Source organism: Typopeltis vanoorti, chromosome 20, assembly GCF_054136105.1.
Source record: "Typopeltis vanoorti isolate ZY-2024b chromosome 20, IOZ_Tvanoo_1.0, whole genome shotgun sequence".
In the NCBI taxonomy this organism is placed as follows: domain Eukaryota; kingdom Metazoa; phylum Arthropoda; class Arachnida; order Uropygi; family Thelyphonidae; genus Typopeltis; species Typopeltis vanoorti.
The window spans coordinates 45,137,709-45,163,245 of NC_143568.1; the positions used below are offsets into that span (position 1 = coordinate 45,137,709).

The 25,537-nt window shown below is 37.5% G+C and overlaps 1 protein-coding gene across 2 annotated transcripts in view; it reads left to right on the forward strand.

Moving 5' to 3' along the window:
• LOC150095403 (filamin-A-like) overlaps positions 1-25,537 on the forward strand; it is a 640,838-nt gene that overhangs the window by 587,231 nt on the left and 28,070 nt on the right. For both annotated transcript variants that reach the window (XM_090410722.1, XM_090410723.1), the window contains 2 exons: positions 391-639; positions 19,124-19,294. In XM_090410722.1, the coding sequence (XP_090266848.1) occupies positions 391-639; positions 19,124-19,294 (420 nt within the window). The remainder of the gene's footprint in view (positions 1-390; positions 640-19,123; positions 19,295-25,537) is intronic.

Sequence of the window (25,537 nt, forward strand, 5' to 3'; positions counted from 1 at the left end):
TGACAATTTTCCTCCATATTAATCTATTTGTCATGACTAGTATTTATCAGATCTTATTTGATTACCAGAATATTTCTAGTACTTTGATCATCCAAAAAGCTGAAAAAAAAATGCTTCCAATCTGGTGAATAAGATGTTTTTACTTATTCCAAGAGATGATATAATGTTTTAAATGCTAGAAGTAGTAATATTGTTTGCGAAGTATTTTTTGCAGTACACACACAAATGTTTTAATAAATCTGAAATGCATATGAGGTCAAAATATGAACTCATTAATATTTACTTTAATATTACTTTGGCTTATATTTATAAAAGTAGAAATATATAAAAACAGTTATTGTACTTGTGGAAGATTATTTTTTATTAATTTTATTTTTATGCACTTTTTAGGAGATTACCGTGTAGGCATTAAATTCAATGACCAGCACATCCCTGATAGCCCATATAATGTATATATTCTACCACAGATGGGAGATACATCAAAGATTGAACTTGGAATTGTTCCTGAAGTAGGTTTACAAGTAAACAAACCAGTTGCATTTCCAATTCACATGAATGGAGCTAGAGGCAATCTAGATGGCAAAGTTGTAGCCCCATCAGGTGCTGAAGATGACTGTTTTATTGCTCCAATGGATGATGGTATGGTATATTTTAATAGTGAAAGTTTTAAATATGAAGTGTTTTTAGAATTTATGACTGTTGTAATTATCTGTATATTATTTTTCAAATCCAGTGAATCATTAACATGGATGCAGATATTGACTATACAATTGACTCATGCTATAGCAAACTCATAGGAACTATCGGGAATAGTTTGTTATAGGAGCTAACTCCTTTAGCGGTGTACCAGTGGGACTTTGGTCAGGAATTTTCAGTAGCTTGTTATAGTAAATAACTTTGATATAATGATGTTTGCTAGATTGAGAGTTGACTGTATGATGATGATGCAGATACTATCCAAACAATTTATAAGAACTTTACCTCCTTAAGATACAAGATCCATTGATATCATCTGCAAATAGAATGCAACATTCTATTTGCAGAAGATTTCATCTCATTAATCCATTTCTGCTATATAACTTTATCTTTCTTTATTTTTTTTTTTGAGGTTAAGAAATGTGTTATTGTGGTATTTTTTTCAGCATATTTCAGGTGTTTTCTACAAAATTAGAAATATAAATGGCCAGTATAGTCCATTAACCTTCAGTGGCTGGCCAGTTGGAAACTACACTAGCTATTGATTAGGACTGTGATAATGAATTGATACGCATGCCAAAAGTAGAATTCAAAGGCAATTTGTTGTGCCACTGAAATACATAAAGAACATAAAATTTGAAAATGTAAACTTATTCTCTATCCAAAATAAACTTCTGTTTTGAAAGAAGAAACAATGTCATATTGTGAGTGTGTGTACTTTAAACAAAGATTTTGAACTAATACAGACAAATCCCAGTTTCACCTAATCTAATAGACAAGCTTAGGTGTTGTATGTTATTATTATTAACATCTGACCTCCATGGAATTGGTGACTCATCATGCGAGGTACACACTATTGCAAACAATGCTCATTCAACTGTGCTTTAAACTGATTCAATGTGCCTACATTCACAACACACTCAGGCAATGCATTCCACTCACCAACCACTCCCCATGCAAAGAACCTTCTCCTCATTCCTCTACTCACACCCTCCTTATATAGTTTCCAGTGATGTCCTCTTGTTCTATCCCCCCTTTCCCAATCTATAAAAAATCTCTTCAATGTCAATCTGATATCAACCCCAATTATCTCATGTCTCAATCATGTCTCCCCCCCTTCCTCTTATTCATGAGGCTTTGCAATCTACACTCTCTCAATCTGTCCACATTGTTATTTATAACTTATTGACATATATATATAAAATGTTACTTATAATTTATTTTAACAGTAATTCTTGTAGATAAGCTTATACATTGGTAATACATAACTGTCAGATTTTTGGGAAAGACAATGTATACAGAATATTAATTAAAAACTTTAATTAATACTACCTTGTTGTCTGCACTCCATGGCTTCAGAAACCAAATGCTACCATCACTGCTGGTAGGCCTAAGCAGTTATACCGCATGAAATGGGAGGCACTGGAAAATGAGGCTGTGAGGAAGAATTTTGCAGATGGCATTTCCTCCAGGTTCAAAGAGATGCCCAAGCATACTGCAGATGTTGAAGAGGAGTTGGGAGCTGTTCAGAACAGCTGTCACCGCCTCTGCACTCTCATGCTATGGCAGAAAGAAGCTCGCTGTGGTGACCGGCAGTGAGAAAAGGACACCTTGGTGGAATCAAGAGGTCCAAAAAGCTGTCTGGGCAAAAAAGGAGGCCTACCTAACATGGCTTAGGGTCAGGTCACCTGAGATGCGTTTCCGGTAAGCTGAAAGCTGCTGCTGAGGCAGCAAAGCACAAGGCTTGGGAATTCTTTGGAGAAAGATTAGATTCATCCTATGCAAATGCAAACAAAGTATTCTGGCAGACCATCTGCCACCTTTGAGTGAGGAAATCATGGACAGCAAGGGCAATTAAGGCCTCTGATGGTGCACTGTTAACAACCGAGAAGGATATCCTCCACAGATGGAGGGAATACTTTGAGAGCCTTCTTAACCCAGGTGGTCCCGCAGTTGTGGATATCCAAGAGGTGCAGATCGGGGTGATGACTAGTCTCACAGCAGAAGAGGTCCATTTAGCAATAAAATCGATAAAATTGGGCAAGGCTGCTGGTGATGATGAAATTTGGCCTGAAATGCCTTAAATCGAGACGGTGTTCTTTGGCTGACTTGAGTGTGTCAGGCTGCTTGGATATCTGGGCAAGCACCAAAGCAATGGCAGACAGACATAATAATACCGGTCTTCAAGAAGGGAGACCAGAGAGATTGCAGCAACTGTCATGGCATCTCTCTGCTCAGCCTGCCTGGGAAAGTATATGCTAGGTACTTGGAAAGAAGGTGCAGGAGCATAGTTGAGTCAAAGTTACAGGAAGAACAATGTGGATTTCGTCCTGCTAGAAGCACAACTGACCAAATCTTCACTTTAAGGCCAGTCTTTGAGAAATCTTGGGAATATGCCAAGAATGTCTACACATTTTGTGGACTTGGAGAAGGCATATGACCGGGTCCCTTGGGATAAGCTTTGACAAGTACAGGAGTATGGAGTGGATGGCCAACTATTAGCTGCCATCATGTCCCTATATGAATGCCCAGAGTTTTGTGTCAGGGTAAACAGCACAAAGTCTGAACCTTTCACAGTCTCCATTGGCCTCCACCAAGGGCGTGTTCTGTCGCCCCTCCTTTTCATAATATTTATGGACTGGATTGATAGGCACAGCCGAGGCAGTGAGTATGTCAGAATTGGAAGATGTAGCATTGAACATCTGCTTTTTGCACATGACCTAGTTCTGCTTAGCTCTTCCACAGATGACCTCCAGCAGACCCTGGATAGGTTTATAGCTGTTTGTGCAGAAGCCAGAATGAAGATCAGTGTTCCTAAACTGAAACATTTGTGGTCTCAAGAAGACGATCATCCCAGTGCACTCTACATGTGAGTGGAGTCCCACTGAGGCAGGTGGAGAAGTTTAAACACCTTGGGTCCATATTCACGAGTGATGGAAAGTGGGACGTAGAGCTAGATACTCAGATTGGCTCAGCAAGCGCAATATTGCGGGAGCTTGGCCGTTCGGTAGTATTGAAGCGGGAGTTAAGCCAGAAGGCAAAGCTGGCTATCTTTAATACAGTCTATGTCCCCATCCTCACCTATAGTCATGAGAGTTGGGTAATGACTGAAAGAATGCAGACACGAATCCAAGCGGCTGAAATAAGGGTCCTTCGAGGGGTTGCGGGGCTGACAAGACTCTGCAGAGTCAGAAGCTCTGCAATTTGGGAAACCCTCAATACTCAACCGCTGCTTCTCTGTGTTGATCTCTCAACATGGGTACCTGGTCAGAATGCCGCAAGAGAGGCCCCCCCCCCCCCAACAAGCCCTCTTTGCCAAGCCAGGTGGAAGGCCAAGGACTCACTGGATAGATTATATCCAAAACCTTGGGTGGATACGTTTGGGAGTCCCACCAGAACACCTGAGCTTGGTGGCAGAGGATCGTGACCATTGGAAGTTCTTGCAGGTGCTGCCCCCAGAACCCAATTAGGAAAGGTGGGCCTTGAAGATGAATGAATGAATGGATTATACTTCCTATATTTCGGTAATGTTACAGGGTTCACAAAATAATATGTGCATGCAGGCACTAACACTAAACAAATATGGCTGAAGAAGACAACTGAAGTTAGTCCTAAAAGTGCCCCCTAGTGGGCTAAATTGGGTTGTCTTGACTGTTGGATTGATGTTCATAGAATGCAAGCTTCCCATATTTGGGGCAGTCTCATACATCCAAATTTGTTGAGGTTTGGGGAGTTTTTTCGAGCTAAGGCTGATTCCAGGAATAATCTCTCATGTTTATACTTGCTGCAGTGTAGTAAAGTGGCTTTCTTCCAGTGTATTTTGTGGTGGGTGTCCAAAGCATGGTCAGCAAGTCCTGAGTGGCTGTATTGGTGGAACCAGATATAGTCCTTATGTTCAGATGTCTTGATATTAGCTGTCCTGCCTGTTTTGTCATAATAGGACAGCTTTTAACTGCAAGGGACCTGGTATACTCTAGGTAGGTCTAGGGGAAGTGGCTGGTCTTTGGTGGAGCGGATAAGAGATGCCAATTTTTTTATATGGTTTTGTAGCAAGTTGTCAGGTCATATTTTTTTAGGATTTTTGTTAGTTTTTCAGAAGCACCTGAGATATAAGGAAAGATGATAAATTTAGAGTAATCTGTTATGAAGGGGTGGAGTTTTTTTTTTCATCCATATTTGCTTAGTGTTAGTGCCTGAGTGCACATATCATTATTTTATGATCCCTGAAGATGGTAATGTAACATTACCGAAATATGAGAAGTATTAATTAAAGTTTTTCATTGTTCTTTCCCTAAAATCTGACAGTTATGTATTCCAATGTACAAGTTTATCTACAAGAATTACAATAAGCCACAGAGATTCCATCGCATGCAAGGCCCGTCAATACAGCAAGTTAAAACTGAAAATCTCTAGACAACTAAATCGATTAGCTTTTCTAAAACGCTTCCAGGATAATAATGGGATCCCTAACTGTGTAAAATTAACATCAATTCAGATCACCTAAAGCTCTCCTCATATATAGATGCACTAGCTTCGCTCTATTACGGGAACAGATTGCTGCCACCTGCATTCTCTTCGCCAACACCAATGAGGTTATTCGTGTGCTAGAAGAAGAGCTTGCTGCCATGCTCAACGACAACCTTTGGATGATCCTTTCCAACGTCTTGAATGCTTCAGCAGAAAAAGAATTCCAAAAAATACGATATTGGCACATCAAAAGATTTGAAAGTTTAAAAAAGAATGCAGCTTGCAAACTTTTAACTACCGCTCAACACAATAATAAACTTGTCATCCCTTATTCTGAAGCAATTGCCTCACTAGGCCAAAACTTTGCCATAGCACTGAAAAAATCTCTTCTGAAGAAATGATACAGGTAGAACGTGGTATCTGCAACCTTCCCAACCATATTGCCAACAATATCAGACTGGATATAACTGGTGTTCTTACTCAAGCTAAACCACCAAAAAGCAACCTATCCAAAGAGGAATTCAAAGCTCTGCAGGAGATTAAAAAAAAAAAAAAAAAAACAGTATAATAATAATTACTAAAGTGGAAATGCCAGTGTATTTCTAAACCAAACTGACTACACAGGTAAGTTTATCTCTTTACTGTTAGATCGGTCTACCTACCTCCCTGTAGAATATGATCCCACCAGTTTCCAAATCAGGTTTTACTTTCACAGGCCAAGAAGTAACTTTCTTAAGGACCAAAACCTTTTAACTCCAGAATCCCCCGAATATATGGACTACCAAATATCCATAAACAGAATGTGCCATTTATTTTCCCGCATACAATTTAGCCAAAGTGCACACACAAATATACTGGCAACACACCTTCACACACAAAAAAATTCAGCCCACTTTTAAAGCCAGTATACGTGTAGAAAACCTCTCACACCAACACACTAACATAATGATCAGTTTTGATGTCTCCTCCTTATTCACCAATGTCACACTCAAAGATACCTTAGACCTCATCCAAGCCAAATTTCTTCCCAGTATCTCAGCCTTATTTCAGTTCACCATGAATTCAGGCTGTTTCGTTTGGCAAGGAAAATTCTACAAACAAATAGAGGGGGACAGCCATGGGTTCTCCACCATTTGCCAACTTTTTTATGGAGACCTTTGAAGAAAAATCCTTAAACTTGGGCCCCACATAAACCCACTGTTTGGCTACGTTACATAGATGATGTGTTCACTATTTGGCCACATGGCTTGGATACACTTCACAACTTCTTAACACAGCTAAACAATCAACATCCTCAGGATCCAATTTACCTTGGAAAAGAAAAACAATAACAATCCCCCTTTTCTGGACACTCTGATTACACGCCAGCCTGATGGATCCTTAACTTTCTCTGTTTACAGAAAACCTACACATACAGATAGATACATTCACCAGCAATCATCCCCCCCCCACACACACACACCACATACAATATGGGATTATAAAAACCCTATATAACAGGACAGAATTAATCAGTTCTTCAGATAGCCCTAATCTTCCTTTCCTAGACATTCTGATTACATGCCAGCCTGATGGATCCTTGGCTTTTTCTGTTTACAGAAAATCTACACATACAGGTAGATACATTCACCAGCAACCCCCTCCCCTACACACACACACACACACACACACACACACACACACACACACACACACACACACACACACACAATATGGGATTATAAAAACCCTATATAACAGGACAAAATTAATCAGTTCAGATAGCAATGCCCTAAGCAAAGATCTTGCATATTTTCCAGTATTACCACCCCCCCCATCTTTTTGCAGAAAGCAGAGCATATAACGTACATCTTTAAAAATTAATTTAAAATGTGAAAAATGTGCGACCTGAATTTCGAACTGTCATTTAGCAAAATTATATTCCAACTGCAGAATTTCTTGAATTTTAATTTATTTTCAGAGGTCCTAAAAAAAAAAAAAAAAAAAAAAAAAAACTCCCCAAACCTCAACAAATTTGGATGCATGAGACTGCCCCAAATATGAGAAGCTTGCATTCTAAGAACATCAGCCCAACAGCCAAGACAATTAGGCCACTAGGGGGCATCTTTAGGACTCTAGGACCAACTTCAGTTGTTTTCTTCAGTCAAACTGAGAGGAGACCTCCATATAACCTTTAAAGGAATGCAGAGAAAACCGACCAGGGTTTCTGACCTAATGTCCAATCCTCACCTTTTCATGGTGAACCCTGTTGCGTATCTCCCTGGACACTGAACGAATGAGGATGGGCTAGCAATTTCGAATTTAGCTGAGGAAATTGTATTCTTATTGGCTTAAACCAATATAGAAAATGATGGTACAACATGACAAAATTTCATGCTGGCTGGGGCGTTGCCCAGTTAAACAAGGCCCCCGTTGTTTTCGCTAGGGAACGGGCGAACAGTGAAAAGTCAGCTACTGGCACAAATCTGAAAGCACACCCCAACTCAACATCACCAGAGTTAAAGATTGGTACTATCAACATAAGAAGCCTGAATGGCAAAGAAATGGAGTTAGCTGAGGAATTAGATAAGTACCAGATCGACATAATAGGGGTGACTGAAACAAAAAAGACAAAAACTGGTGAGATCTTTCTGCACAATAAATACAAAATGTTATATTCAGGAAATGACAATCAAGGAAAAGAAGGAGTAGCCATAGTATTCACCACAAAATACGAGGCTAATCTTCTTCAATGGCAGGCAGTTACAAGTAGAGTGATGTGGGCAAATACCAGAATGGCAAATTGGACAATGAGACTTATTTATGTCTATGGTCCCACAGAAGGTTCTACTAAGGTAGAAGTGGAGGAATTTTTTGAGGCTTTAGAAAACGCAACTGACACAATCAAAAAGGAAAAGTTGGTCCTTGTTGGGGATCTAAATAGCAGAGTAGGAAATGATTGTCAGACATACAAATATATTTTGGGAAAATTTGAAGAAAAGAGCAAAGCCAATAATAATGGCAAATATCTGTTGGATTTCTGCTCAGGACATGGACTGGTTATTACTAACACCATGTTCCAACATAAAAATGTGCACAAATTCACATGGAGAGAAGAGGCAAGGAATAAGAAAAGTCTCATTGACTATGTTATTGTTCATAGTGATGTTTTCTCCCTGGTGCAGGACACCAGAGTGTACAGAGGATTTGAAATTGGAAGCGATCCTATTTAGTCTTGAGCAGGATAAAATTGAATTTCGTATTGAAAAGAATAACATGTAAGAAAGTTTTAAAGTGAATAAAAGTTGAGCAGCTCTCAGATGTGAACTGTAGACTAAAATACACAAAGATTATTGAAGAAAAAATGAGAGTTTGAGAACAGGAACCAAAACTTGGAGATTCAGTGGCAAGCCTTGAAGAAAACCCTGATTGATTCAGCCAGAGAGGCATGTGGTGAGGTTGTCTGCAAGGATAGAAAAATAAGAACTCCATGATGGACACAGGAAGTAAAAGAGGCAGTGAAGGAAAAGAAGAAAGCATATCAAAAGTTCCTGGGAAATAAGTCAGCTTTTACTCTTACAGAATACAGAGACAAATGTAAGAAAGCTAAACACTGTGTAAAACTGGCTAAACAAAAATCATGGGAGGACTTTGGCAAGAACATAGAAAATAAATATCAAGAAGTGGTAAGATATTCTGGAGGTTGTTGAAGAAGCTTAGAAATGGAGGAAAGAGTGCTGTAAAAGGAGTTAGAGGTGATAAAGTTTACATGAAAACAGGAGAAAAAGATATCCTTGAAGTATGGAGTAATTACTTCAAAAAATTGCTAAATGAAACAAGCAGTGATAGCACAGTGGTAAAAAACACTCAACAGGCATACACTCAGGAATACATATCCATACTTCAAGTAGAAAAAGCCATCAAAGGGTTGAAATGTGGGAAGGCAGCAGGAGTAGATGATATTCAACCAGAAATGCTGAAGTATGGTGGTATAAAAGTCTTGCAGTGGCTGCACTACATAGTACAGAAAGCTTCTACAGAGGGACGAATTCCCGATGATTGGAGTAGAGCTCTAATAGTACTCATATATTAAAAGGGAAATAAAACTGAATGTGAGAATTACAGAGGTATTTTCCTACTGAGTGTTCCTGGCAAGATCTATGCAAGTATACTTGAGAAATGGTTGAGAAGAATTGTGAAAGAAAAGCTTGGTGAAGAACAAGCTGGATTCAGGCCAAATAGATGCTGTCAGGATCAGATCTTCACTTTACGACAAATTGTTGAGAAAGCATGAGAATATAACAAAGATCTGTATTTAAGTTTTGTCGATCTGGAAAAGGAATATGACAAGGTGCCAAGAGAGAGAAGCTATTCAATACGTTACAGTTATATGGTGTCAATGGGGCATTATATACAAGCAATACTTAGTCTTTATTTGAGTTGTTAGTCAGCAGTTAGAATTGAAGGAAGTACAGGAAGATGGTTTAATGTTAAATCTGGTGTGAGAGAAGGATGTACATTATCCCCTCTGTTATTCATTATCTATATGGATCACATTATGAAGGAAAGTGGTATTAAACATGATATCAGAATTGTTAATGTCAGCTCTTTGCTTTATGCGGACGATGTTATACTTCTACATAAATCCGCTACAAGCTTGCAAGAGTCCATGACTAAATTGAATAACTGTTGTAATAGATATGGTATGAAGGTCAGCATTAAAAAGACAAAGAATGAAAATAGGAAGAATTGTTGAAAATGTCAACTGTGTTGTGAATGGGGAACCTGTGGAACAAGTAAAACATTTCAGCTACTTAGGCACGATTTTTACTGAAGATGGTAAATTAAATATAGAAATAGACAACAGAATCAGCAAAGCTGGTATGGTAGGAAGTCAATTGAATAAATTCATATGGAATAAGAGAGAAATTAGTCTGAACACTAAATTAGCTGTATACAAGACAGTGCTCAAACCAGTTTTAACTTATGGATCTGAGAGCTGGGTCAGAAGTAAAACACTTGACCAAAGACTAGAGACCGCAGATATGAGAGTCCTGAGAAAAATTAGAGGCATGAACAGATGGCATCAATGGCAATATCATATTAAAAACGAAGATATTAAGAAAGAACTTAACATTGTCGGCATCCAGGAATACATTAGCAGAGCTAATCTCAGGTGGTATGGTCCCTTAAATAGAATGAGCAAAGAAAGATTAGCAAAACAAGTGTTCTCTGCCAGGTTGGCAGGAAAACGACCCAGAGGAAGACCAAGATATAGGTGGATTGATACGGTACAATGTGCCTTAGACGATAGAAATATAAGATCCGATAATGATAATATTGGAGCCTTGACAAGTAATAGACTGATTTGGAGTAAAATTGTGGATAGGAAGTTAGTAATGATGTAAATTTTTCATGTAGTACTATCATATCCTGTACACCCCTTGAGGATACATGTCAGGAATTTGATGATGATATTTGTTTAGTGTTAGTGCCTATGTGCACATCATTATTTTGTGATCACTGAAGATGGTAATGTAACATTACCAAAATATAGGAAGTATTAATTAAAGTTTTTAATTAATACTCTAGTATACGTTGTATTCCCCTAAAATCTGACAGTTTTATTTTAACAGTATTACAACACTAAACAAACTAAATTATAAAAGGATGAAAACTGGCTTATATCAGAGTTAGCAATGGCTATGAAGCATTCTTCTTTTCATTTATTCAGTTAGGAGAATGCTTCATAGCATTCGCCTAACCTGAATAAGTATGGGTGCATCAATTTGCCAAAAATTTTGAGACTGTTATATTAAGATCCACTCCTACCCAACTGTAGAGTGGGTCTTAAGATCCACTTTTTTTTTAACAACAATAAAGGGTGACAAATTAGGACTTTAGATCCTTCATTTATTACAATTCGAATTGTTTCACTTACTTATTGTTGCATGTAATCTAAAACATGCTCTGAAGATGCTGGTTTCAAATCCAGAAAAATATAAGCCAGTTGATAAACATATTTTATTATTATTATTATTAAACAAGACTTCATGGAGTCAAAGACTCATCTAGGAGGTCCTTTTATCTCACACACATCTCATCATACCGTGTCTTAAACACATTCAAACTCCTTGCAGACACCACACTCTCAGGCAAGGCATTCCAATCATTCACAACTCTGCACAAAAAAAACCTGCCTCTCACTCCCCTACTCACACCCTCTTTATACAGTTTCCAGGGATGACCTCTGGTTCTCCCCTGATCTCCCACTATTCTCTGTAGAACTTCTCCACCATTGATCCTATAACAACCCCTTACCAACTTGTAGGTCTCTATCATATCTCCCCTCTTCCTTCTCTCCACTAGACTCTGCAAATTACATCTTTTCAATCTTTCCTCATACTCGACATTCCAGAGGTCAGAAACTACCTTAGACAGTCACCTTTGGACCCTTTCCAACATCCCTTCATCTTTCTGAAAACCAGGTGACCAAATCTGGGCACAATAGTCCATGTGTGGCCTAATCAAAGCCTTATACAATGGAACAAGAATCTCCCTACTTCTACACGTCAGTGTCCTCCGCATCATTTCCAGAAGTCTTTGTGTTGTCTTCACAATTTTGGCGATGTGTCCCCTAAATTTTAGATCCTTATCCACTATCACCCCCAGATCTCTTATTTCCTCTACTTCCAACAATATATTCTCACCAAGCATAAATTCTGCATCCCATCTTTGATTTCCAAATTTTAAAACCTTACATTTTGCAACATTGAACTCGCATCCCCATTTGCTTGCCCAATCACTCAATTTATTCAAGTCTTCTTGCAAGGACACAACATCTTCACTACTCTTTATGGTTCGTCCCAACTTTGCATCATCTGCAAACAACTGAATATCTCCATCCAAATCTTCGCCAATATCATTAATATACAAGTTAAATAGTAATGGCCCTAAAACAGATCCCTGAGGCACTCCACTAGTGACTTTCCTTTTCCTGGATATTGCACCCCCATACACAACTTGTTGATACCTATCAGATAGCCAGTCTCCAATCCAATGCACTAATCTAATATCCAACCCCATCTGCTCTAGTTTGACTGTCAACTTATCATGAGGTACTCTATCAAAAGCTTTTGCAAAATCCAAGTATATTACTGTGTATCGTTCTCCTCTGTCCAAGGAAGTAGTCACTTTATTGTAATAAGTAAGTAGATTACTAAAACATGACCTCCCTTTAGCAAATCCATGCTGTCCATCAAAGATTATACCATTGTTGTCAACCCAACTCTGGATCCTAGTTCTCACAAGCTTCTCCAACAACTTAACCACAACACCTGACACACAGATAGGCCTATAGTTTGATGCTTGACTTCGATCACCTCCTTTATGAAGTGGCACAATCTTGCCCTCCTTCCACTCTTTAGGGACTTGACCAAGTGCAAGACTCGTATTAAAAAAATATGTCAAGGCAGGTGTCAACTCTCTGGCACATTCCTTCAGAATACGCGGTGATATATTATCAAGTGCCACAGCCTTATTTACATCTAGTTTACTCAACTCCCCAAACACCTCTTGCTCACTTTCAGTCAGTCTCTCCTCCCCATCATCAACTGCTCTTAATCTCTCCATGAAGTCACATTCACAAGATTGAAAGATCTTTATGAACTGCTCATTAAGTATCTCCACCACACATTCTTCAACAGTTGTCTTTATACCATTTCCTCCAATCAATGTCATCCTTCCATAATCATTCTTTCTTTTGCTGGCTACATATCGAAAGAACTCCCTAGGATTCTTTTTAGCTTCATTAGCTAACTGCTGTTCATACCTCTCTTTAGCTACTCTCACCAACCAAGTCACCTTCCTTGCCTGGTCTTTGTAGACCTCATGAAATTGGTTATTTTCACTTCTCTTATGCTGCCTCCACAATGCCCTTTTTCTCTGTATTGCATGCTTAATCTCTTTATTCATCCATCTCACACCTACCTTATTTAACCTTCTCACCCATGGTATACATTTAGACATTGCATCTACTAAATATTTTTTGAAAATCTCCCAAGCTGCATTGATCTCTTTTCCAGCTAACTCCTCATTCCATGCTACACCTGCAAGCTGTCTCCTGAGCTCTTCATAATCACCCCCCCTTGTAGTTCCACATATACCCTTTTTTCACAGGGGTCCTTGCACTGCTGGCAACCACCCAAGTAATCACCTCATGGTCACTTTCACCAATTGGTGGATGATTTGATACCTCATTGATAATTACATCCTCCGATGAGATGACCAAATCCAAGACCCTTAATCCTCTTGTGCCCTCTGATACATACTGTCTGAGGTAGTTATCCCTCCAAAACTCAAGAAACTAATTTTCTTTACTTCCAGTTGCTATCTCTTCATTCAATAAAAATTTACAAATTTTTATAATTTAGTTTGTTTAATGTTGTAAAACTGAATTTCATCTATTTCTAAACCAAAGAAAATAGCAAAATAAAAGGAGAATGAAAGAAGCTTAAGCAGCAGACACATTTACTTGATAATCTTGTAATGCTTATCAGTTGATGACTATGACTAGAGTTGGTGAAAGGAGATCAAACATAGTACTTTTTTAAGCCACTTTAGGCTTCTAGTAAGCAAGATAATCATCTCACATTGAGCAACAAAAGTCATCTGCCACTGAAAAGCTTTCCCAAACTCATGTTTGAGACTAAATGGAGTAAAACAGCACTGTGAAGGATTTAAAAACATTGTTTAATTCTTCCAATATTTTGTCTTTCACAGACATCTTCAGGAAGTACAATATGAACTTGTAACACACAAAAACTAAGTAAAACATATGGACAAAAGACTAGTTCTAACTAGGTAGGATGCCCTCTGTGGGTGCCTGCTGGGGGCTTTGGTTGTAAACTGGGATCTTAGAGCATTAATGTTCTCCATATTTCTGAAGTTTTAATCTTCTAAACTTCTTCAGATTAATCTAGTTAGCTGCAGATCCAAAAAAACAAAAGAAAAAAAGATGTCTTTCACTTTCTAAATTTGCTGTGATGATTTTCCCTTTGATTCTGTGTGTTAGTACCTAAAGCATAGTATACTAGACTTAATTGACCATAGTCATAATAGCATTATACACATTTCACAGGATGATGTATACTTTGCATTATGGGATATAAAGGCAATTAATGTGAAGTTATTGGCTTCTATATACAAGTAGCCCAGTCGTGAATGTATTTCACTTACAAATCTTGTTTGCTTACTTTTGGATGAAGGATTAAACAAGAATATAATTTCTTGGCAAGTTTAATTTAGTTTGCAACCAAATGAAGAAACTTTTCTACATGAGAATGAACTTTTGAATTAAAGGCTGTTGTACTTTGTGTTTTATTCTTAATTTTATGAATTCTTTCTGTGAGAAGCTGAAATGTCCGAAAGAATTGCCCAGAGCTTCGGGTTGAGTATTGCTGAGAGCTCAGATTGTAATGAGCTGAGGGCTGCATTACTAGCAGCGAGACTAGTACAAGTAACAGTGAACTAATGAACTTAACCTAAATGAACCTCGTTTAGGTTAAGATACCTAAATGAGGCACTCTTCATTTGGCCTCATGATCCACACACATTATATGCTTTCTTCCTTCACCTCAAATTTGAATATCCAAGAATTCAATTTATGATGGAAAAGGATAGTCTAGCCATCCTTAGACACCTTCATAACATACTTCCCTAATGGTAACCTCTCTTTCACAGTATACAAGAAACCCTCACATGGGCAGATACATTCACAGACTTTCACATCATCTCCCTCAACAATATCATATCATAAAAATTTGTTGATTTGGAAAAGGCATATGACAAGGTGCCAAGAGAGAAGCTATTCAATACGCTACAGTTATATGGTGTCAATGGTGCATTATATCAAGCAATACTTAGTCTTTATTTGAGTTGTAAGTCAGCAGTTAGAATTGAAAGAAGTACAGGAAGATGGTTTAATGTTAAATCTGGTGTGAGACAAGGATGTACATTATCTCCTCAGTATTCATTATCTATATGGATCACATTATGAAGGAAATTGGTATTATACATGATATCAGAATTGGAGATGTTAATGTCAGTTCTTTGCTTTATGCGGATGATATTATACTTCTAAATAAATCCACTACAAGCCTGCAAGATTCTCTGACTAAATTGAATAACTGTTGTAATAGATATGGTATGAAGGTCAGCAATAAAAAGACAAAGACAATGAAAATAGGCAGAATCATTGAAAATGTCAACTGTGTTGTGAATGGAGAACCTGTGGAACAAGTAAAACATTTCAGCTACTTAGGCATGATTTTTACTGAAGATGGTAAATTAAATATAGAAATAGACAACAGAATCAGCAAAGCTGGTATGGTGAGAAGTCAATTGAATACATTCATATGGAATAAGAGAGAAATTAGTCGGAACACTAAATTAGCTGTATACAAGACAGTGTTCAAACCAGTTTTAACTTATGGAGCTGGGTCAGAAGTAAAACACTTGACCAAAGACTAGAGACTGCAGATATGAGAGTCCTGAGAAAGATTAGAGGCATGAACAGATGGCATCAATGGCAATATCATATTAAAAACGAGGATATTAGGAAAGAACTTGACATTGTCAGCATCCAGGAATGCATTAGCAGTGCTAATCTCAGGTGGTATGGTCACTTAAACAGAATGGGCATGGAAAGATTAGCAAAACAAGTGTTCTCTGCCAGGTTGGCAGCAAAATGACCCAGAGGAAGACCAAGATATAGGTGGATTGATACCGTACAAAATGCCTTAGACGATAGAAATATAAGATCTGATAATGTTGGAGTCTTGACAAGTAACAGACTGATTTGGAGGAAAATTGTAGATAGGAAATTAATGATGATGTAATTTTTTTCATGTAGTACTATCATATCCTGTACACCCCTTGAGGGTACATGTCAGGAATTTGATGATGATGAAAAATTCTGACCAGCAGAACCTCCATTCTTTGTTCTGAATAGGGCCTCCCTTGCAGCAGAACTCATTCATATAATTATTATTTTTATTATTATTATTACAGGAGACTCCAGGGAGGCGCTAAACATCATGTCCACACAACTATACGACATTCTCACAGTATCTATCATACCTTGCCTTGAACTCACTCGCCATCATAGCACCCACAACAGACTCTGGCAGCTTATTCCACTCATTTACCACTCTAAAAAGTAAAGAACCCAGCTCTAACACCCTTGCTAACCACACTCTTGCCCAGCTTCCATAGGTGTCCCCTAGTTCTCCTACCATCAGTCCTGATCTCAAAAATATCCTCTGAATTAATCCTATAGAAAATCTTTAGCAATTTTAATGTCTCAATCATATCTCCTCCTTTTCCACCTATCAACTAATTTCTGCAACCCACAAATCTTCAACCTGTTCTCATAAGGTTCATTCCATAGACCTGCTATCATCTTGGTCACTTGCCTCTGGATCCTCTCCACCTCCTTCCTATCAAGAAGAAACCTAGGTGACCAAATCTGGGCATAGCAGTCGAGATGAGGTCTTATCAAGGCTCGGTACAGAGGTACAATAACTTGCTTGTCTCTGCTCATCAAAGTATTTTTCAATAACCAAGTGAGTTGATGAGCTGATTTAGCTACTTTTGCAATGCGCCCCCCCCCCCAAACTTCATCTCTCTATCCACCAACACTCCCAAGTCCCTGGCCTTATTAATTTCCTGGAGTACAGTTCCACCAATGTGGTATACTGCTGATAATCTTTTCACCCCAAAATGCATAACCTTACATTTTGTCACATTAAATTGACATCCATTCTCCTTAGCCCAGAATTCCAATCTATCCAAGTCGTCCTGCAAGATTTTGACATCTTCTGCATTCACTATTGCCCTACCCAACTTTGCATCATCAGCGAACAAATGAACTGTTCCTCTTAGATCCTTCCCTATATCATTAATGAACAAATTAAACAGCAGTGGTCCAAGAACAGAACCCTGAAGCACACCACTAGTCACAGGCAGTCTTTTGGACTCTACTCTTGAATAAACTACTCTCTGATATCTCTCCATCAACCACCCACCTATCCATCTCACCAACCCTATATCCATTCCCATATGTTGTAGTTTATGGATTAGAATTCCATGTGGTATCCTGCCAAATGCCTTAGCCAGGTCCAGCAGTATCACTGTAAACCCATTACCCTTATCCAGTTCAGCCATCACTGTGTTATAAAACTTGAGCAAGTAACTGAGGCATGATCTACCCTTCACAAAGCCATGCTGTCCCCTGTACACTATCTCATTTTCATCAATCTATTCCTGTATTTTTCCCTTGACTACTTTCTCCAAGACCTTGACAATGGCTCCTGATATACTGATCGGTCGGTAATTTGCAACAGTAGTCTTGGATCCTCCTTTATGCAGTGGAACTGTTTTCCCCTCTTTCCAGAACTTCAGGACTAAACCAGACCTGAGACTCAGATTAAACAACATGGTCAAGGGCACTGATAATTCTTTAGCCGCTTCACGTAAGACCCGTGCCGGTATACTGGCAACAGTTCCTACAGAAAAATAAAAATCAATCCCTCCCACAGTTCATGACCTTCTCAGTGCATTTGTTTATTATTTTTTTTTAATCCATGTAAACACAGTGTGACAATAACTATTGTATAATAGATGCAGGATCTTATTTAAAAATTAAGCTAATCTCTTCATGATATAAACTTGTTCTTTTGTTATTTCTTTAATCCAAATTTCAGCTTGCTAGTAGTGCTATTCTGGGAACACCTTCATGATGCCCATTACTTTGTAGATGGTACATACATTGCTTTGTGCAAAGCAAGAAGGCAATCTGCAGTATGTAGTTATGTTTGTAATTTCAGATATTTTGGTTATTGGATAAACTTCTGATAAAAGGGGATAAAGGTCATTTTAATAAATTAAAATTATTGTATAGCTATGTAACATGTGTGTGTGTATGTTATTTAAAGATCATTGGACTCTAAGATTTATTCCCAAAGAGAATTGTAAACCCATTACCCTTTTCCAGTTCAGCCATCACTGTGTTATAAAACTTGAGCAAGTAACTGAGGCATGATCTACCCTTCACAAAGCCATGCTGTCCCCTGTACACTATCTCATTTTCATCAATCTATTCCTGTATTTTTCCCTTGACTACTTTCTCCAAGACCTTGACAATGGCTCCTGATATACTGATCGGTCGGTAATTTGCAACAGTAGTCTTGGATCCTCCTTTATGCAGTGGAACTGTTTTCCCCTCTTTCCAGAACTTCAGGACTAAACCAGACCTGAGACTCAGATTAAACAACATGGTCAAGGGCACTGATAATTCTTTAGCCGCTTCACGTAAGACCCGTGCCGGTATACTGGCAACAGTTCCTACAGAAAAATAAAAATCAATCCCTCCCACAGTTCATGACCTTCTCAGTGCATTTGTTTATTATTTTTTTTTAATCCATGTAAACACAGTGTGACAATAACTATTGTATAATAGATGCAGGATCTTATTTAAAAATTAAGCTAATCTCTTCATGATATAAACTTGTTCTTTTGTTATTTCTTTAATCCAAATTTCAGCTTGCTAGTAGTGCTATTCTGGGAACACCTTCATGATGCCCATTACTTTGTAGATGGTACATACATTGCTTTGTGCAAAGCAAGAAGGCAATCTGCAGTATGTAGTTATGTTTGTAATTTCAGATATTTTGGTTATTGGATAAACTTCTGATAAAAGGGGATAAAGGTCATTTTAATAAATTAAAATTATTGTATAGCTATGTAACATGTGTGTGTGTATGTTATTTAAAGATCATTGGACTCTAAGATTTATTCCCAAAGAGAATTGTATTCATCAAATATGTTATTTATTTATTTATTTAAAGATCATTGGACTCTAAGATTTATTCCCAAAGAGAATTGTATTCATCAAATATGTTATTTATTTATTTATTTAAAGATCAGTGGGCTCTAAGGTTTATTCCCAAAGAGAATGGTATTCATCAAATACATATTCGTTGTAATGGCATTCACATACCTCAAAGTCCATTCCGTATTAGAATTGGTCAGGATGATGCTGATCCTGCTGCTGTGCATGCATATGGCCAAGGCTTAAAAGAAGCTAAAACAGGTAAGTAAACACTCTTGTGTAAAATAAGATATGGTACTTTTAATTTTATATTTATGATACCCCCACAGTGAAATCTGTAATTCTTCTAGTATTCCAGTGCATACCATGGTAAATCACAAATGTTGCAAACGGTTTGCAGAAGTTGTGAATGAAAAAATATATATTAAAATTGGATTTAATTAAGTGTAGATTGAAGTTTTTAGAAAACCAAAAGAAGGCTGCTGCAAAGAATAGTGGTGAGAGACATGAATGGAAAGGAAAGTTAATGAGTTTGTACTTGATTTGTGAATGCATGTCGGTTAGATGCTGTTCATATTTCAATAAATTATTAATAAATTGATATTGCAGTTTAAAATGACTTTAGTAATGACAGATGTGTTGTTTTGCAACAATGCTACTTAAGATATTTATTAATTTATTATGGAATATGAAATATTAATGTTAAAATGGATTTCATATAATAGCATCGCTCTGAAATTTCGACCATTTACCAGATTCTTTGTAGGAATAGGAGAAGAGTTTTTTGCATTGTTTTATCATCTTGGCCAAAAATTATTGGGAGAAGGGAGAAGTGAAATAGTTTATTGTTTTGGCAGATAGAGAAATAGCTTGCTTACGTTGTCCTTCACCAGACAAAACATGAACTCGCATGACTAGAGAAATGATTGGTGTGTGTCACAGCAGGAGTGAGAATGAAAGAAAAAGTGAATGGGCAAAATATGTTGTTGGGTGCTGCTATACACTTTGGAGGTCCAGAGGAAGATTTAGATACCATGTATTGGCAGATAAGCAGGCGTGCATGCTGAGCATTTATCATGGGAAACTTCAACTATGTGGATATGGATTGGAAGGAGAAAATGCCATGTGACAAGATGAAAATGGAATTTATGCAGTTACTAAAAGATAATTACCTGAAACAGCAAGTGATTAGAGAGCCAGAGGCTTGAGAATATTGGATTTGTCAATAGCATCAAAAGATCTATCTATAACTACAGTTGCAACTCTACCTCCAGTCAGGAAACGTGACTGTGCAGGCTTGTTCTGTAAGTTTAGTCAACCTCTGGAACTCTGTTAAGAAAGAGGTTTATGTGAAACAACAAAGCTGGTGATTATGATGAACTTAGGTGACAGCTTAGATCAGTGCCATGGCATAAGAAGCTATGAGGAAAGAATGTCAGTAGAATGGAAAGTGGTCAGAGATTCGTTCAGAGAGTATTGAGCTGTATACCCAAAGTCAGGATGGTAAACCAAGTAGGGGTTAAATAAATGAATAAGTATTATAAAGCATGAGTTGCAAAAAAATAAAAATAAATGGAGGTGACAAATAATAATAAATAAAACATTGCAGGGAGAATATAAATAAAAAGGTGATCAGCATGCTTATAAACAATACACAGTTAGTCTAGATTGGTGACTTGCATGTCACCAATCTTCCTTACCATACAAGTCACTAGACTGGTGACTTGTATGGTAAGGAAAGCTAAATCAAATTATGAGAGAAAATGAGTAAGCAGGCCAAAGTAATTCCAGTAATTCCAGAAGAGTTTTTGTTTGTTTTTTTTGCTATGTAGCAAGTAACAGAAGTGGAAGAAATAGTTGAGCTACTAAGCGGTTACTTTATAAGGATATATCATCTAAGTAGACTTTGCAGTTACTGATGTGACAGAGGCTGATGTGAGAATTCAGGTAGGCAAACTAGAGGTAGTCAGCATAATGAAAAATATCAATGTAAATACAAAAGTGGGACTGGATGGCATATCAGCCTGTATGCTATGAGAATATTCAAGTGAACCTGCAGTGCCTCTTATGAAGTTGTTAATCTAAGTCTCAGATCTGGCAAGGTTCCGAGGGAATGGAAAGAGGGTTAGATAGTTCCCTTACATAAATGCGACTCCAAGACAGAAGTAATAAATTACAGACCAGTTGACATCTCAGGAATGGTGATTAAACTATTGTAAAAGTTGGTTAAAAGTAAAATTTAGGAATGAGTGGATAGAATATGAAAGCGGGTAGCATGGCTTTGTAAAAAGGTAGGTACTGCCTTAGTAATTTAGGTTAGCTTAGGTTAGAATATTTTATAATAAAGTGATAGTGGAATTGGATAAAGGAAATAGTTACACCATGATACGTCTGGATTTTACAAATGCATTTGACAGAATATTACATGACTGCATAAGTTGGAGCAAATGAGAATGGATAATGAAGTTGGTGGCATGGATGGGGGGGGGGGGGGCTAACAGATAGACATGAGAAAGTAGTATATGGTTGGGTAGAATCAAAAAGAACAAGGGTTAATAACGGAGTGTCTCAGGCTCTGTACTAGGGCTACTACTCTTTAATTTGTATGTTAATGATATAGAGGAATGATTTAAAGGAGATTATTTTATTCAGTTGTTTGTTGATGCAAAACTGTAGAGGGCAGTAATTGATAGTGGTGTAGATATCACGATTTAAGTGATTTTGCATTGTGGGTAAAGGATGGTGGGTGTCAATTTAATGCTGCAAAAAATAAGATTATGCACTTTGGAATGAAAAGATTACCTACTTTGTATCATATTGATGGCACTCTCTTGCAGGAAATTGATAAGGCTAGGGATTGGGAGGTAATGGTGTAAGGCATATTGCAAAAGTTGGCAAAAGAATTCAAAGGATTATTTGGATGTTGAAGAATACATTGACAAGTAAAGATGGGGAAGTTTATTGTTATTATTATTATACGGGCACCTTCATGGAGTCTTCTGACTCCATGAAGGTGCTCCAAACAGACAAATCTAGTCCTCACATCCCTACTAACCTCACCTTTATTCAACTTCAAATGATTACCCATTGTTCTGTCCCTCTAGCCAAGTGTTGAAATATTTCCCCTGCATCTGTCCTATAAAATCCTTTAAGCAACTTAAATGTTTATCATATCCCATCTTTTCTCTTATCAACCAACTTCTGCAACCCACACACACTTTCAATCTGTCCTCATAGGGAACATTCCACAGGCCACTTGGTCAATTGCCTCTGAATCCTCGGTGGAGAGGAGCTGTTATTCCTCTTTATAATAAAGCTATGATTTGGTTGCATCTTGACTATTGTGTATAGATTCAATGGTGAACTTGAAGGGTAGCAAAGTTTAGTTAACAGGCAGAGGAGAGGGGAACATGATAGAAACTTATAAATTACTAAAGGGAACCTATAAAATTAAATCAAAAGAAAATTTTCAGTAGTGTCAAATAGGGAGAGAACAAGGGATTACACCTGGAATGTGCAGACTAGATTTTTTGTTTGGAGAGTAGTATGAGTGGAATGGCTTGCCAGAAGTAGTTGTGAGTGCCCCAGTAATGAATGAGTTTATGGAGAGGTATAATAGATAATGTGTAAATAAGTATGGGTCTCCTGCAATGAGTCTTTTCACTCCTTGGAGATATCTGTAATAGTAATATCTTATAACATTAATTTACTCTTCAAGTTTTTGTCACAATAGTATGAGAAAAACGAATATGCTAGTTATATTAGTCTAAAACAAGGACTATGTACATCATAGAAATAAATACATGAATATAAAATTAATAGTGATTACCTTCTAGAATTTGAATATAGGCATACAGTCTGAGTGATTAAGATTCGATTAGTGGTGTAAAGTCGCACTTCTTCCCAGGAAGAGACAGTCAAATGTAAATCAACTTGAGTATTCCAGTTTAGAGTAAACTCTGTCAAGTGAAACGCAAGGTCACATTTATCAATTCTTGGAGTATATTATCCATTCTTGGAGTTCTAATCTCAGCAGAGATTAGCCAGTCTATCCAAAATAAAATAGTGGAGATATACACCAGGTAAAGATAGTGGTGGTAATATTTCCTTGGTGGGTGGCAGAAAAGAAGAGAATTTACAAAATGATTTGAAAGTAGGGTATGGCAAATCCTTGATATCTATCAAGTATTCTCTGTGAATGGAGGCTTTTGTCATATCCATTAGTAATCATAGTAATTTTTATTTTGTTCAGATTCAATAGAATGGATAGAGTAAGTTCAGTGCATGAGAATTGTGAGGCCTGCCTTCTGCGATGGATGATGATTTGCAGATGGATGGATTTGGATGTATTGTCCAGTAAATGATTTCCGGTAGACAGAAAATTGAGAGTTACTTGTGGAAGTGCAATTTATTAAAGTATCCAGAAATGGACTGCTGTTGTTTAATTACATTCAGTGGTGAACTTTATGGCTGTATACGGAATTTATTTGAATTGGATAGTTTTTGAAGATCGTGAAAGAAAAGGATTCCTGCACCAACATTAGTATTTTTAATGTTGGGCTTTCTTGTTTTTATTGTTAATGTGTTCATAGGATATTGAAATTTTTGTGTTTTATTCTAGCCTCTTGCATACTTGGGGAAAGGGATGACTCTTTCAATAGATGAGATGCACCTGTAAATCTTGTGGTATAGCATCTTGCTTTTTCTGTAGATCAGAGAAAACAAGATATAATGGCAAAATTGTAATTATATATCAATATCAGAAAAGAAAAGAGGGGCATGAGTGTATGATGTATACCAAACTATCAGTATCTCTGGAATAGTAGTGAAGATTTTAGAGACGTTGGTAAGAACTCACATACAGAAATGGGCAGACAGACAAGCTATACTCTGCAAGGAGCAGCATGGGTTTACTAAGGGAAGGTCATGTTTTAGTAATTTGCTTATATTTTATAACAATGTTACAGCCCAGTTGGATAAAGCAAATGGATACACTGGTGATAATGTTGGATTTTGCTAAGGCATTTGATAGGATACCACACAAAAGGCTGTTGCATAAACTGGAGAATATGGGATTGGAATATAAATTCTTGACTTGGATCAGTGGATGGTTGATGGACAGATATCAAAAAGTGGTATACAGTGGGTGTGAACCTGCCAGATTTAAGGTGATCAGTGGTTTACCTCAGGGCTCAGTCCCTGGGCCACACTTGTTCAATCTATAGGATACCACACAAAAGGCTGTTGCATAAACTGGAGAATATGGGATTGGAATATAAATTCTTGACTTGGATCAGTGGATGGTTGATGGACAGATATCAAAAAGTGGTATACAGTGGGTGTGAACCTGCCAGATTTAAGGTGATCAGTGGTTTACCTCAGGGCTCAGTCCCTGGGCCACACTTGTTCAATCTATACATTAATGACATTAGGAAGAGTCTAACAGGAGATGTGTAATGGTTTGCTGATGATGCAAAGATAGGCAGGGCAGTCAGGGATGCTACTGATATCCTGCACTTAAGAATGATTTGAATAAGCCGTTAATTTGGGCAAACAAAAATGGCTATTAGTTTAATGTTAATAAGTGTAAAGTTATGCACTTTGGCTTGATGTTTCCAACAGCATATTATATTAGCAAGGTTATGCTACAAGAAACTGATGAGGATAGGGATCTTGGCATAATGGTGGATAGGAATTTGAAGTCCAAAGGTCACATAGCAAAAGTTTCAAATACAACTCAGAAGATAATTGTGATTGAAACGAACCTTGACACGTAAGGATAAGGAAGACATTTTGCCTCTTTATAAAGCCTTCATAAGATCACACCTGAGTTATTACACTCAGATTTGGTCTCCTGGGTTCCAAGGGGGGGATAAAGAAACTGTGGAAAGGGTGAAAAGAAGAGTTATAGAGATTATATCATGGTTTATGGGATTTAGATTATGAAGACAGATTGCGAGTATGTGGATTACAGACTCTGGTTAACAGCAGAAAGAGGGGCGATGTGTTAGAGGTATATAAACTTTTGAATGGGTGATGAAATTTTTTGTTACATGAAAGGTGTGGAGAGAAGACAGTGGGCATCCATTGAGGTTGTCTGTTCACAGTCAAGAAATAAGTAAGAGCTAGGTTTTTCTCTCACAAAACAGTGAGTGAGTGGAATAGTTTGCCTTTCATGGTAGTGAGCACATACAGTGTGAATGAATTTAAGAGAAGGTATGATAGTTGGATTGGGTGATTTATAGCTTCCCTCAATGAGCCTTTGGAGTCAACGCTCCCTGGAGGTCTCCAATAATAATATGAATAGCTCATGAGGCATAAAAACAGAAAATAAGTGAAAATGCTCTGAAGAGTGGTGAGTTTAGTGTGAAGAATAATCATTTGCAAGGAAACGAAGTAGAGGTAATTTTATAATTACATGTTTTTCTTGTGCAAAGTCTAATATAAATTTCATTATTATCATCATCATCATCATCATCAAATTCCTGCCATGTACCCTCAAGG